Below are 14,270 nucleotides of genomic sequence, written 5' to 3'. Positions count from 1 at the left end.
AAACACTTGATAACACGCAGTCAGACGTGAGATCCATGCAGTGAAACAAGCTCTGCATTACAAAGAGATAATGAGCAGTGATTAAACAAGCACTCGGTAAAAGTGAAAACACAATAATGCAAATATACACTTTTGAAATATTTGCAAACTGTATTTAAAGAATTTCTAGTGTATAATATACCCCATACATGAACATGAGCCTTCAATGTAAGCAATTTTATATACTTATATATTACTGGGTAGGTTAATAAGCATGGTAATTATCACATTCTTTATCAGTAATTTAGTAAAAAGGACAATTATTTTTGCTGAAATCAATGAAGCAGGAAATATTAAGTATGACATGGATATATTCATGAAGATTTTGCTATGAAACAGCAACAAACTCACAATCCTGTAGATTTACATATTTAAACAGTTTCTCAAGCATTTGAATAAATGAAGAAATCTAAATTTAATACAATGGTTTATCTAACGTGTTATTCAATCAAGCTCCAAAATGATGTGCTTGTAGAAGACCTTTTTAAGCCTCATCCACTGATAGCTGAGTAGAAATGTTCTTAAGCCCCAAAATAAATAAATAAAAATGATTATTTACCATCAGATTTACATCACCATGCCTAAGTTAGTTAAATAGAATCATTCTACTAATTTAATTCAAAAAGGTGACCTTTCATAGATCTCATATTAATTACATGTAATGTGACACATTTCAAGCTTTCATTTTAGTTGTCACAGTTAGGGTTCGTGAAAATCTGATATCCAGTATTTCAAGTCGTTAAACTATTTCCCAAGGTTTGCAAATTACAATACAAAAGTGTTGAGGTCAGGCACGTTTTCTGGCCAATAACGTGCAGCAATAACATGGTCAGTGAACCAGTGGGAGTCCTGCTGGAAAAAGAAACTGGTGTTTCTGTAAAGCTCATAAGCAGATGGAAGCATGACGTATTCTGAAATCTCAAAATTTTTGGCTGAAGACTGGTGCACTGAAAATTGAACGCTTGTTACTTGTTCCTGTCGCACACTGAACAGTCCAAAGTCGGTTATTTGGTAATCCTGTGTTTGCAGTGGAGTCCATTTTAGCTTACGACTAAATATTGGTTTAATTTTATCTAAATCACACAGTTTTTACCAGAACAACTGGACATCCTGCAATAATCTCGCTCCAGTAACAAACATGTACAGGCATTATCATCAAAGGTTATAGCAGGACGCCAAACAGTAAAACTGACACAAGCTGTGAAAAAATATAGTAAATATTGACTATACTTTTAAAAAAATGAAAAATTAACTCAAATAATACTGTTTACTTACAAAACTACAATATATGTATTGTAAATGTGTTAATTTTACTCTTTTCTTTCCTCAAATTGCCAACACATCAAACACAATGCAGCTGAAAATAACTGACAATATGCTGTGATTTATTTATTTATTTTTTTGGTGATGCAACCATGTTGCTAACTCACATAAAGAAGGACCTGCTACTCTTCTGCTCAGGACAATGATTAACTAATAAATGAATTGTCCTATTGGTCCTCCCAACACGCTTAAGGGAACCAGGAGGTGCTTCTGTGAGTCAGACGATGATGAGCTGCTAGTATTAGGGTCTCACCATGGGCCTGTACACAGCAGCCTTCTTCCTGGGAGTCTTGATCTGCACTGGTAAGATACAGTGGCATCTTTAAATGATGATTATACATCTATGTGCAATTGCTATAGAAGAGGCAGTAGTTGGCTCCATTGTGATAGGGCCTCATTAATTTATATCAAAGCTATTGTTATTCAATCATGCAGGAAAGCATGAAAGCACCTAAAACAGTTTTTGTTCATCTTACTATTGAGACAGCCTGAAAATAACTCAACCAAGGGGGCAGAAACATGTTGTAAAACAGATACATGTGCGCTTAAATTAAATTAGTTTTATTTGCATTTTTGCCTGTATAGATTAGCTTCTTTCGTAGCTTCTTTGCTCTGTTTTGTTTTATTTTGCTGTATTTGTAAGATAAAGATAAAGATGCTGACCAACTTCAAGGGCTAAACCCTTACAGCACAAGAAAATGAATGATCAGGACCGGTTCCTCTATTTCAGATGACAAAGAGCAAAAAGAATACAGGGAAACATTCTGATTGCAAAATGTGCCAGAAAGGGCAGGCTTTAAAGAACAAACAAAAAAGACCCGGGGTCAGTACCTCCCTTCAGCTAAGGTAGGTTTTATTTAAAATAAGGTCAGCTAGTTCAGTGTAGGTTTTTAAATACACAGCAAAAAGCCCAGTGTTGATTTAACTCCCACAGAGTTGATTTTAACACTTTTTCAGAGTTTATATAGGTCCACACTCTTCAGAGTTAAATTAACACAATCGAAATAGTTAAATTTTTTAACACTGTATCAGAGTTCTTTTTTTAACTCGCAAGACAGAGTTAAATTAACACTGTGTGGATGCAAAGGTTAACACTGATCCAAGAACAAAAATTAACTACTTTTTTAGAGTTGGTTTAACATTTTCAAGTGTTATCTACTAGAAAACAGTTACTTTATGACTCTGGTTAATTATAATAAAGAGAAACTAAAACAAATAAATCCATTTTAACGACTTTATTTTTGCAGTTGTGTTTCCAACTTTTTAAATTGTGATACAATGAACAAACATCAATGTTATACACTGTTGTCTGCAGAAATGTATAAAAATGAATTAATGCAGCATCATAAGAGACATTAAGCACAAAATGTGCTTTGAACAGCTCATCAAATGCTCCTAGAGAGCAGTTTGCCTGGCATGGGATGAGGCACTTATCCATGTCACCTGTCACCAGCAAGGAGGTATGGCTGCAGACCCCGTTGGCCCCAGAGATGTTGCTCAAAACTGCAGTATGACTAAGATTTAAACAAATATACACCAAACATAATTAATAAGACATACAGCTACAGCCATTACAAAAAAAATTAAGATTTAGATTAGCTAACAAAAGAAATTCATGTCTAACCAGACATCTTCAAAGATGCCTTACAACCACCAGTATTTATTCATGTCTACAAAAGCAAAGTGACAAAGTATGGTACATAAGGTAAATTTAATTAATTTAATTGCCTTATGAAAGTCTCTCAACTGCATCACATGCACTGATTTTTGGAAACTTCTGTCCTCCAGGTGGTGGTGGAAGGAGATGTAGGAGCAGTAACAAGGGGGCCATTTCTTGGTCATAGGCTGAGGACACATTCATAAAAGTTTTCAAATGTAATATCAGAACTTTATGAGAACATAGAGCCAGTGTAGAATACTCTGAACAGTCAACCATGTTCAGATATATTTAGGTACTTACTAGATGTCTTATCCTGGTCATCTCCTTGAGGGATTTCCGCTGACTGCACCAAACGTCTCAACTGAGGTGTTGAAGTGAGACACTTAGCCTCCTTGATAACATTTGATTTGAAGAACACATCCCACTTCTCCAGCAGTCTGGAGGAGGTTTCTTCATTAACCAGAAGACTGAAGTCTTGATCAATCTTTAAGAAAAAGTAGAAATCCAACTATCATCACTGGGTATAAATCCACATTTAAAGACTTTCACTCATTTGAACACTTACCAATCCTTTTGTGTCCAGGAACCTGGGGAACATTGTCAGAATATCAGTTCTTCCGCTGGCATCTCTAATAAGTTTGTGATGGTGCTCAAAAGTCTCTCTCATCTTCTGAAGGATCGGGGACCTGTCTGTGGTGTGGTTAAGCAGGGATATGGCTTCCTGGCAGGCATCCCCATCAAGCTGTCTTTCAACAACCACATTTCTCTGGATATTTGGGCCGCCACATGAAATGTCTTTGGAGCTACTTGGTGGCACAAGAGATCCTCTTCGAATCTTCCTTTGGACTGTTTTAAGACGCCATGAAATGTATCCTGTGCTGCTTGCGGCATCATAAAAGTGCTTCTAAAAAAAAAGGAAAAAAGAAAAACAATCACTTTTTTATGGAGAAAAAAAAAATCACAGTTTTGGGACAAAATGAAAGAACACACAAGAAAATAAACATTACATAGCCTTTTTGGGTGTATGGATCTTTCAGGGATGGGAAGAGTATCCCTTTCCCAAGGGCATACTCCTCTCTGATTGCTTTAGCAGGACGGTGCCTAACAGCAGATTTCAGATTAGTGACAAATGGTGAATTTTTACATAAACTAAAAAGTGTAAAAACACACCTACCCATGTTTATCAATCATGTGAGCCACCAGTATGTTCACCATTTGTCTTCTTGTGGCATCACTTAGGGTTTCTGTTGTTTTATACTCCTGCAAAACTTCTACACCACCAGACTTGCTTTGAAAGACACGTTCAACCCGCTATGAAATGAAGAACAGATAAAGGAAATTTATGGTGATATTCAGATTACCCAAATATGACAAAACAGTTTTAAACAGTTTAGAGGCACACAAAAACTACTGTTACCTTTTTAGCAGACACTGCATTATTAGCATTCTCAGTTTTTTGCTTCTCGCATGGGATCTCATCCACTAGTATTGTTGATGCTGATGCATTTGAGCTGAAGCTTGAGTCATACTCTGAAGAAGATGACCATTCAGAGAACTCTGAAGAACAAAATAAACATCAGTTTCATCCTTTTGTAAAATCTGTATGATGCTTGATTTAATTTGCTTTTATATCTCACCATCATGGCAGAAAACCTTCAGTACAACATTGCCTTGTCTAATGAGGTCACTGAATATTTCTTCATCAACTTCAGTATCTGTTGCATCCTTGTATGTAACTTGGGCATCAGGTGGCAGGCAAAATCTTTCAATGACTGGAAAAGAAGGCAAAATTTAGAGCCTAATGCTCTAATCAGCCAAATTGTGTCATTAACTTATTACTTTTTTGTGTTGCTCATACGATTAGCATGGAGATTGGAAAACATATTGCAAAACTTAAAGTAAAATGGCTCACCCCTTTTACTCATCACAGATTTGTAAAATAAGTGTTGAGAACTAAGTAATTAAAAAAAAAGAATACCTATCATTCCGCCCACACAGAGGTTTAACAAATAACCAACCTTTCTAATGGAATTGATTAAAGTCAAACTGCCCTTCAACCTCATCCAACTTCACATACTTGTGCACCTCACCATAGTTAACCTGGATCAACATTTTACTGAAGCATGGAATAAACCTAGACAAAGCAAAATACAACTTATAAGTAAAGTGTTCCCCTTACTGCACAATGCTTGTCTGCAGTAGGGACATGTCTCAGCGGTCCCAGTGAAGTTCCGGTGAAGGCTAATAGGCGGGAACCTTTACATTTCCACGGCCAAAATCATGATTTTTAAATGGCAAAAAACATAAAACTTTTATTTTTTATGAGTATATGGTCTGATATTATTATTATTATTTAAGTGTTACGGTTACAACAATGTTAGTTGTAAGTACAACAGTTGCTAGCAAGCAACCCACACGTGGGCTGCTAGCTAGCACATTGTGTAAAGTTGTTGCAAAATTGACATATTTAGCTGCCTTTCAATGAAATTAGTAGAAAAAGTCACATCACTCACTCTATCAATTTAATAGTGCTTGACCAAAGATTTAGGAAGTTGCTCTTACCATGTAGAACAGCAGGAGACGGACAAAATGGAGCCATGTTCAGACTGCACTCAAACCAGGACTGTGAAGAAGGGGGAGGAGCTTATTTTTCTCCCAGCAGAGTAAAATCAACACTGGCCCAATCAACTCTGGGAAAGAACTCGAACACTGAGCACCATTTAAATCTATAAGTGTTAAAACAACACTTATTGAGTTAAAATCAACTCTGAAAAATTTAACCCTGAAATTTTAACTCTGTAGTTTTTGCTGTGTAGATGCCTTTGTGCTGGAATGTATTTGTCTATATCGGTCTTTTTTTGGTGGTGGTGGTGGTGGGGTATTGACAAAATTCAATAGCTAAATCCTTAGAATGCAATCATAAGACTGCCAAACACTGGTTCCTCTCTTTCAGAAGACATATATGAGAAATTACTCAAAGAAAAAACAGGTCATAGCAGACCACATCAGCACATTCAAAGCTACACCTTTAGTCTAGACTTGGATAATGGAAGGAATTTGATAAATGTAAGCTTACATTAATTTTATTCCACATAATTCAGTGTAGTTTAAGTCAAAAACAGCAAGGTAATAACTATACTAACACACAGTAATATTCAAGAGTGTAGAAAAAGATCAGTGGAGCATTTCTCTTAAATTTGTTGCAGCCATAATAGTAGAATAAACCTTCCTAACATTTACAGTTACAGCTGGTTTCAACAAATGCAGCCTTGTGACTCACTAAGTTTCCATTCAGCCATCAAACTCCTGATATAGATATTTTGTGCTTTTTCTTTTCAGATTTTTTTTAAAATTTAGTTTAAACATAAAACCCCAACAATGGTAAATATAGGAAATATCTAAAACACTTGTGGGCTAAATAAATGAAGTGACTGGTAAATGCTTAATTTATGGTACAGTGATTGAGTCCATTTACAAAGGTGTTGGAGCGCAGCATATAGCCATACGTAGATGAAGTTATATGTTGGTTGAACACCGATTGATTGATAAGCGGGCCAGGAAATGGAAAGATTGCACAGATACTGGCTGCTGTGGGCACTTTTCATTTTAACACTCAGTTTCACTTCAACTCCTTGTGTGTTGTCCCTTGAGGAGAGGGAAGTTATAAGAGTAGCCCACAGAACAGGTGTTTGTGACACTGCCCCCTGGTGACAGTAAACAGCTACAACATATAGACGACAGACGACAGTGGAACTGTATGTATGCTGTGTTAATTATATTGGGTTTCAACGGGGAAAATAAAAGCCTGCACTTTGCACTTGGTCTTACTGCGCTACAAACTTAAAGTATGTTTAAAAAGAAGAAAAAAAAAAGAATATATATACACAACACACAATCCTATTCCCTTAAGAGGAGAGTGGTCCAGAGAGTGAACTGCTTCTGCTCTGAGTGCTTCTTGTTTTGAAACTGTTTTTCAATCATGAATAGATGTCAAGAATAGACTGCCAGTCAACTGTTATGCAGTGTTTAAAATTTTGTTTAGTTACTGTACACACAAGGATCTTGACCGCTTTAAAAGGTGCTTTGATCCATCAAATTAAGAATCCTCCTTGATAGCTTAAAGTTCCAGGTTGTCTTTTGATTAAGATTAAGATAGTGTTTATTCGTCACATGCACAGTTATACACAGTACAATGCACAGTGAAATGTATTTTGTACCTGCAACCATATATACACACACATATAAATAAGAAGAATAAAAATAAAAAAGTAATTCACACTATACACTATACTCTATATACTATACACTATACACACTTTTACGTGGAATTAAAGATTATAAATTATAATATTTACATTGTGCAATAATGGTCCAGGTAGGGCTCAGAGTTGAGCAGACGGATGGCTTGTGGGTAAAAACTCTTCTTCAACCTTTCAGTCTTAGCCCTCAGGCAGCGGTAACGCCGGCCTGATGGGAGCAGGGAGAAGAGAGAGTGTCCGGGGTGGCTGGGCTGTTTTAGGATCTTCATGGCCCTCAGCCTGCACTGCTTGGTGTAAATGTCCTGCAGGTTGGGGAGGGTGGTTCTGATGGTCCGTTCAGCTGAACAAAACACCTTTTATAGGGCCATGAAGTCCTGCTTGGTGCAGTTTCCCATCCAGGTGGTGATGCTCCCATGCACGATGCTCTCGATGGTGCAGGTGTAAAAGTTCCTGAGCACCTTGAGTGGGAGCTTGAAGTCTCTCAGCTGCCTGAGGAGGTAGAGACGCTGTCTGGCCTTCTTCACAGTGATGTTAATGTGATGAGTCCAGGACAGGTCCTGTGAGATGGTCACTCCCAGGTATTTGAAAGTGTCCACTCTTTCCACCTCAGCACCACTGATGACAAGTGGATGGTAGTCCCTCTGCTGCTTCCTGCTGAAGTCCACGATCAGTTCCTTCGTTTTGCTGACGTTGAGCAGGAGGTGGTTCTCCTGGCACCAGTTCTCCAGGCGGGAGACCTCTCTCCTGTAGGCTGTCTCCTCATTGTGAGAGATTAGTCCCACAACAGCAGTGTCGTCAGCAAACTTGATGATGACGTTGGACTCTGACGTGGCCTCGCAGTCATGGGTGTACAGTGAGTACAGCAGAGGGCTGAGCACACAGCCTTGGGGGGATCCAGTGTTGAGGGTGAGGGAGGATGAGGTGAGGTGACCCACTCATACCACCTGTGGTCTGCTGGTCAGGAAGCTGTGAACCCACCTGCACAGGGATGGGCCCAGGCCCAGGTCCAGCAGCTTAGAGACCAGCCTGGAGGGAACTATGGTGTTGAATGCTGAGCTGTAATCTACAAACAGCACTCTCACATAGTTCCCCTTACCAGTGTCTATGTGTGAAAGGGTCTTGTGGAGGAGGAAGGATATGGCGTCATCTGTGGATCTGTCTGGCCGGTATGCAAACTGTAGTGGGTCGAGGGTGGTGGGCAGTGAGGAGGTGATGAATGTCTTGATGAGTCTCTCAAAACACTTCATCACCACTGAGGTGAGCGCTATGGGCCTGAAGTCATTGGGGCTGCTGGGGTGTGGTTTCTTTGGGACTATGATGGACTTTTTAAAGCAGGTGGGAATCACACACAGTTTCAGTGAGAGGTTGAATATCACTGTAAACACAGGTGCCAGCTGGTCAGCGCAGGTCTTAAGGACACGTCCACTAATACCGTCTGGTCCAGCCGCTTTCCTGGTGTTTACACGTCTAAACGCCCTCCTCACGTCGCGCTCCGTCACAGTGAGTGTCTCCGCCCCTCCGGCCGGGAGCGCAGCGGGCTGTCGGCTTCCCGTCTCAAAGCGCGCAAAGAAGTTGTTGAGTTCATCAGCCAGAGAAGCGTCGGCACTCACCGGGTGTGTGTGTGGTGCTTTGTAGTCCGTGATGGTGCGTAGTCCCTGCCACAGTCCCCTGGAGTCAGACTGTTGTAGTTGCTGTTCCAGTCTGCGGCCGTAGCGATGTTTAGCCTCTTTCACCGCTCTGCGGACGTTGTATGATGCAACCTTGTAGTCCTCCATGTTCCCAGAGGCGAGGCCGGAGTTGTAGGCAACGGTGCGGGACCTCAGGGCGTCGCGGACAGATTTATCCACCCACGGCTTCTGGTTGGGAAAAGTCCTGATGGTCCTCCTAAGTGAAGTGTCACCAACAACTTTCCCAATAAATCCCACAACAGTTTCCGTAAACTCCTCGATGTCTCCAACGCACCCTGCGGAGCGGCCTCTGTTTGATCAGACCACCGTGTCACTTCTCTCACAGCAGGGGGTTCCTGCCTGAGCCGTTGTTTGTATTTCGGCATGAGAAGGACAGAGGTGTGGTCAGACTTCCCAAAGGGCGGAAGAGGCTTTGCTTTGTAGCCCTCTTTGAATGGAGAGTAGCAGTGGTCTAGGGTCCTCTCTCCTCTGGTGGGGCAGTCGATGTGTTGAATGTGTTTTTCAAGTTTGCACTGTTAAAGTCCCCGGCTACGATGAGAGCCGCATCACGCTGGTTAGCCTGATAGGTGGAAATAGCCTCATGTAGCTCGGATAGTGCAGTGTTTGTGTTCGCCTGAGGTGGAATATAGACGGCGCTGAAGATGACCGAAGTGAACTCGCGGGGCAGGTAGTGGGGGCGGCATTTCAGGGTTAGGAGCTCCAGGTTAGGCGAACATGATTGTTTCAGAGGGACGACATTCCTACTGTCACACCAGTTGTTATTAATCATTAGGCACACACCTCCTCCTCTTGATTTTCCAGACTCACTCGTTCTGTCCGTGCGATGAACACTGAAGAACTCCGACGGCTGTACGGCGTGGTCCGGTATGAGGGGGGTCAGCCATGTCTCCGTGAGACAGATGATGTTGCAGTCCCTTATGTCCCTCTGAAACTGTATCCTGGCCCTGAGTTCGTCCAGCTTGTTATCCAGTGACTGGACATTAGCCAACAGGATGCTCGGCAGTGGCGTTTGGTGCGCTCTACGCCTCAGCCTCTCTCTTACGCCGGCTCTTTTCCCTCGGGGCCTTGTCCGTGACCTGGGTGCTCCACGCCCTCCTTTGTTTGAGCTGGCCCACTGGAAACGCAGGATCTCCTGGGGCCAAGCCGGGTCGGGAGAAAAAGGTGTCAGAATACAGCCAGAGTGCTGTATATACAAACAAAGCGTAGGAGCAGGTACGACGGCTGCTGACCTCACCGGCGCCATCTTTATCTATTTATTTGCAACAGGGACCTCAGACGGAACCTGTGCAGGGACCCTGATGGGTACAGAGGGGGACCCTGGTGTTACACCACTGACCCCGACACCTGCTGGGAGCTGTGCGACATACCCAGCTGTTCTCGTAAGATTCATAAATCTATTTTTTTCTTCTTCTTTTTTGTTTTGTTTTGTTTTACACCGACGTCTATTTACCCTGATTACTTCACTTTCCACCATTTTCTCATGGTGTCTAAAAATTTAAGGTAGATAATCTGTAAAAAGTCAGCAGTATACAACATAATGAAAAAACTTTGATTCTGGAAAAAGATTAGTTATCATGCATGCCATTGGCAAGTCAGATACATCAGTGTTTTTTCCCTCACAGATTAATGTATAGTCTGCAACAGTGAGAACTACAGACGAAAAATCTCCACCACTGAACACGACGACACCTGCCAGCGCTGGGGCTCCCAGACACCTCACAACCATGGCTACAGTCCCAACACGTAAGACAACATGAGCAAAACTTTTATGTTGAGAGAGCCTGTTCTGGATGTCGAAGACATTTTCCAGAAGCTAAGTTAAAACTTAAATACTTCTGTTTATGCTTGTTACAGTCTCACAGAAAAGCATCTCGAGGAGAACTACTGCAGAAACCCATGTGGAGAACCCCGACCATGGTGCTACACCACCAACCCATCCAAATGATGGGACTTCTGCTCCATACCCCGCTGCAGTAAGTCCTCACATTTAATGTTTATCATGGATAAATTAAGTAAACGATTTCACATTATTGGACACTTTGGAGCACAGCTGGTGTTTGTTGCAGTCTAAATGTCTAACTCAATAGTACAAAACTATGCTTGTGTGTGTCACGGTTAGGCTGTGTGGCAAGCAAGGCTGCACCCCAATGCAGGACCCGTGAATCAGAGCTAAACTTGAACAGCTTTATTGCTCGAGGTTCACAAGATACAAACACTCAAAATACAATAACAAAATCTCTACCAAGGCTGAAGTAAAGACAAAATACCATGACTTGTGGGAAAAAGGGGAACACCACTAAACAGGGCAGCACACACCTGGGGGATACACACAGCTGGGGGGAACACAGACGGCGCAACAAAGAGAAAAACTGAGGGCTTAAATCCACAGAAGGTGAATGGGAGAGTGGAGACAGCAGGGAACAAGAGGTGAACCAAATGAAACTAATAACACAAAGAAAGCAAAACCAAACACAAAGCACAGGGAACACAGGACTGTCAAAATAAAACAGGAAGTGAATAAACAAGACCCCAGTGCAGACTTAACACGAAGAAATGCATATGTACAAGGGAAAACAGACACAGTAACACAGTCACGGAGAAAACCAGAACAAAGGGAAACCAGAATAAATGCAAGTAACTATAATAACAATAACCAAAAGCAAACACAAAAACAAACTGAGAATCCAAACTGTCAGAAAAACCAAGAAACACAACTAGAAAATACAACAAAAACCGAACCACACAGAAAAACCACAAAACACTGGGTCAAAGGGTCATTTGGGTACAGTGAGCTTTCTGTTGTGCTCAAGAAACCAGTTTGAGATGATTTGAGCTTTGTGATGTGTGTGTTCTCCTGCTGGAAGCAGCCATCAGAAGAAGGGCACACCATGATTAAAAAAAAGACAGCTGGTCACTGAACTTTGAGCCCTTAGTAACACTGTCAAAGTCCTTTGAATCGACTTTGTTCTTCATTCATTCAGTTTGAACTTCAGCAGATTGTCTTGACCATGTTTACATGCTTACAGTAAATGTATTCTGTTGCTGTCCTGTGATTGGCCGATTAGATATTTGTGTTTTACGAGTAGTTGAACTGAAGCACATAATGCAGTGGCCAATGATTGTGTATTCTTTTGCTAAGTTTCTTATGGTGACCATCAGAACAGTTGCAGATTTCGGGGTCTTCCCTTTCTGTCTGCAGGATTAGTGAAAGCCTGCCCTGTCCTGGCACAGCAGACAAGACCTCATTTTCAAAAATATGAATTTTTATTTCAGAAAATGATTTCAAACATGAAATCCCAAAACATTTTTGTAAAAACATCCAAACATTTAATGCAGGTTTCCATTTTTGATGGTAAAAACCAACTGGATTCATCTGCATCACACTGGGTCCTCACGCCACATTCACCATGATGGTAAAAGCCATCATGTCTTGTGTTCTCAGCTACTGAGCCCCCCGCAATCATCCCAGAGGTGAACTGTCACCAGTCAAGTGTAGCGTACCGAGGAACGATTGCCGTAACCAAGACTGGCAAAACGTGCCAGAGCTGGTCAGCTCAGATGCCACATACACACAACCAAACCCCAGAAAACAACCACTGCAAGTAAGTATCTGTAAACCTGTGTCCAACCTCAGTGATATTAATGTGAACAAAATATTAGTGGGACTTTTCAATTTGCAGCTCCAGCGAGGAACTCCACAGACCTGCTGCAAAAGGCTGTCAGATTTCCCTCTGTTTCAATCCACATTTTTCATCACCTCTCAAAAGGAGAGAAATAAAGTTATGTGAACAAACTCAAAGTTTTTGACACACTTTGTCCATAATCACCACTTCTGTGGTTTTTTTTGTTACTAGAAAACAGTGAAGTCCCTCCCAGAGTTCTAACTTTGCAATGTTTTACACATCTCTGAGAATCTGAAAGCTGGCTGTAGTGAGGTAGCATTAGTCACTGGTTTTAGGTTTGACCTGTTTATACAAGTGGATTTAAAACTGGAGTTATATCCTGATTTACAAAGTATTTGAGTGAACTTAAATTTCACTCAAATACTTTGCTTTCTCTGAATTCCTGCAAACAAAGTTCAGAACTTGAAGTTCTGCATCACTGACAGAAAAGCCACTTTTCATGTAGTTGTTTTTTGGGGCAGTAGTTTGTATGACTAACTTATTTGTAGTTTAAATAACCCACCACTGACAGCCCAAGTTGTTGTAGAGTAGAATGGATCGGTGAAATTTGACTAATGTGCTTGCATTAAATATGTTTTCATGGGTTTGTTTTGTTTGTCTATGTTGTTCTTTGTCAGAGGTCTAGATAATAATTACTGTCGTAACCCCGACAATGAGAAGATGCCCTGGTGCTACACAACTGATCCTGACACTCGCTGTGAGTACTGCAATGTGATGCAGTGTAGCGATACACCTGCATCAGGTATAATTTTAGCCAACTTATCTCTTTGTGTTTCATACAAACTCTTGCTGCAGATGATCCAGTGATCCCCCAGATGAGGACGAGTGCTATGAGGGGAACGGCTCCAGTTATTGGGGCGTAACATCAGAGACCGTCAGCGGGGAAAAAATGTCAAAGATGGCGCTCCATGACTCCTTACGGATTTAATAAAGACTTTACCAACTGCATTTCTGAGAAACTTTTTGCAGGACAACAAAGTTTTTGTTTTGTTTTATGGATGAATGAAACCATCGTAATCAGATTCTGAATGCTAGTTTAAACAGGTGAGGTTTTTAGACAGGATGTAGCCCCTTAACTGGCAAGGGCCCGGTGACGGGCCGTTTGTAGTCCCTTTTATATGGCAGGCTAGACCCTCCCATTTTTATTGACACGTCATTCGGCCAATCATGTAACTGGCTGCACCAAATCACCTGACAAAGCTACGTGACGCCCTCTGAGTATTATTGGCTCTGGGAAACCCATTTCTTAACATGATTGGCCGAATGAGGTGTCAGTCAAAATGGGCGGGTCTAGCCTGCCATATAAATGCACTTCATTCGGCCGGCGGACCAGACGCAGCCAGTTAATAGGCTATGAAATGGGTTGTTCAGAGCCAATAATAACCAGAGGGTGTTATGTAGTTTTTGTCAGGTGATTTTTTTGCTGCCAGTTAAGGGGTTAAAGAGGGACATTGTTGATGCCCTTCAAGAATTGTGGGAGTGAGTTCCAGAGATGAGAGGCTGTGTGTTAGAATGCTCTTGACCTCTCAACAGGAGAAAAATAAAGATATGGCTATAAAGATATGACATGAGGTGTAGTGAGAAGCATGGAAGAAGTGTACGTGAGGGGGTGTAAAAA

General features: G+C 41.3%; 1 protein-coding gene and 1 pseudogene across 3 annotated transcripts; one reads left to right on the top strand and one right to left on the bottom strand.

Moving 5' to 3' along the window:
- The first annotated feature begins 1,519 nt into the window (after positions 1-1,519).
- LOC115774607 (plasminogen-like) lies at positions 1,520-13,808 on the top strand (annotated as a pseudogene).
- On the bottom strand, positions 2,705-5,795 carry LOC115774023 (uncharacterized). Of its 3 annotated transcripts, none has more exons than XM_030721028.1 (9): positions 5,585-5,795; positions 4,660-4,794; positions 4,440-4,579; positions 4,197-4,333; positions 4,030-4,123; positions 3,588-3,926; positions 3,323-3,506; positions 3,091-3,207; positions 2,705-2,876 (listed from the first exon to the last, which is right to left on the bottom strand). In XM_030721028.1, the coding sequence occupies exons 1-8, from the start codon at positions 5,619-5,621 to the stop codon at positions 3,092-3,094; spliced, it is 1,182 nt and encodes a 393-aa protein (XP_030576888.1). In that variant the 5' UTR covers positions 5,622-5,795; the 3' UTR covers positions 2,705-2,876; position 3,091. The 3 variants fall into 3 exon arrangements, with proteins under 3 accessions (XP_030576888.1, XP_030576890.1, XP_030576887.1); XM_030721030.1 differs by having other exon boundaries at positions 2,705-2,865; positions 3,110-3,207; XM_030721027.1 differs by having other exon boundaries at positions 2,705-3,207; positions 5,585-5,794.
- Positions 13,809-14,270: the final 462 nt, after the last annotated feature.

Source organism: Archocentrus centrarchus, chromosome 24 (genome assembly GCF_007364275.1).
Source record: "Archocentrus centrarchus isolate MPI-CPG fArcCen1 chromosome 24, fArcCen1, whole genome shotgun sequence".
Lineage (NCBI taxonomy): Eukaryota > Metazoa > Chordata > Actinopteri > Cichliformes > Cichlidae > Archocentrus > Archocentrus centrarchus.
The sequence above is the reverse complement of the archived record's forward strand: the minus strand, read 5'-3'. Positions and strand labels throughout refer to the sequence as shown.

What these genes read in the sequence shown, in the direction of transcription:
- LOC115774023 (XM_030721028.1), bottom strand. Translation starts at nt 5,621, where the DNA reads ATGGCTCCATTTTGTCCGTCTCCTGCTGTTCTACATG. An exon ending in GAAGGTTTTCTGCCATGATG is followed by an intron (nt 4,580 to 4,659) that starts GTGAGATATAAA and finishes TTTGTTCTTCAG; the next exon opens with AGTTCTCTGAATGGTCATCT. An exon ending in TGACCAGGATAAGACATCTA is followed by an intron (nt 3,208 to 3,322) that starts GTAAGTACCTAA and finishes ATGTGTCCTCAG; the next exon opens with CCTATGACCAAGAAATGGCC.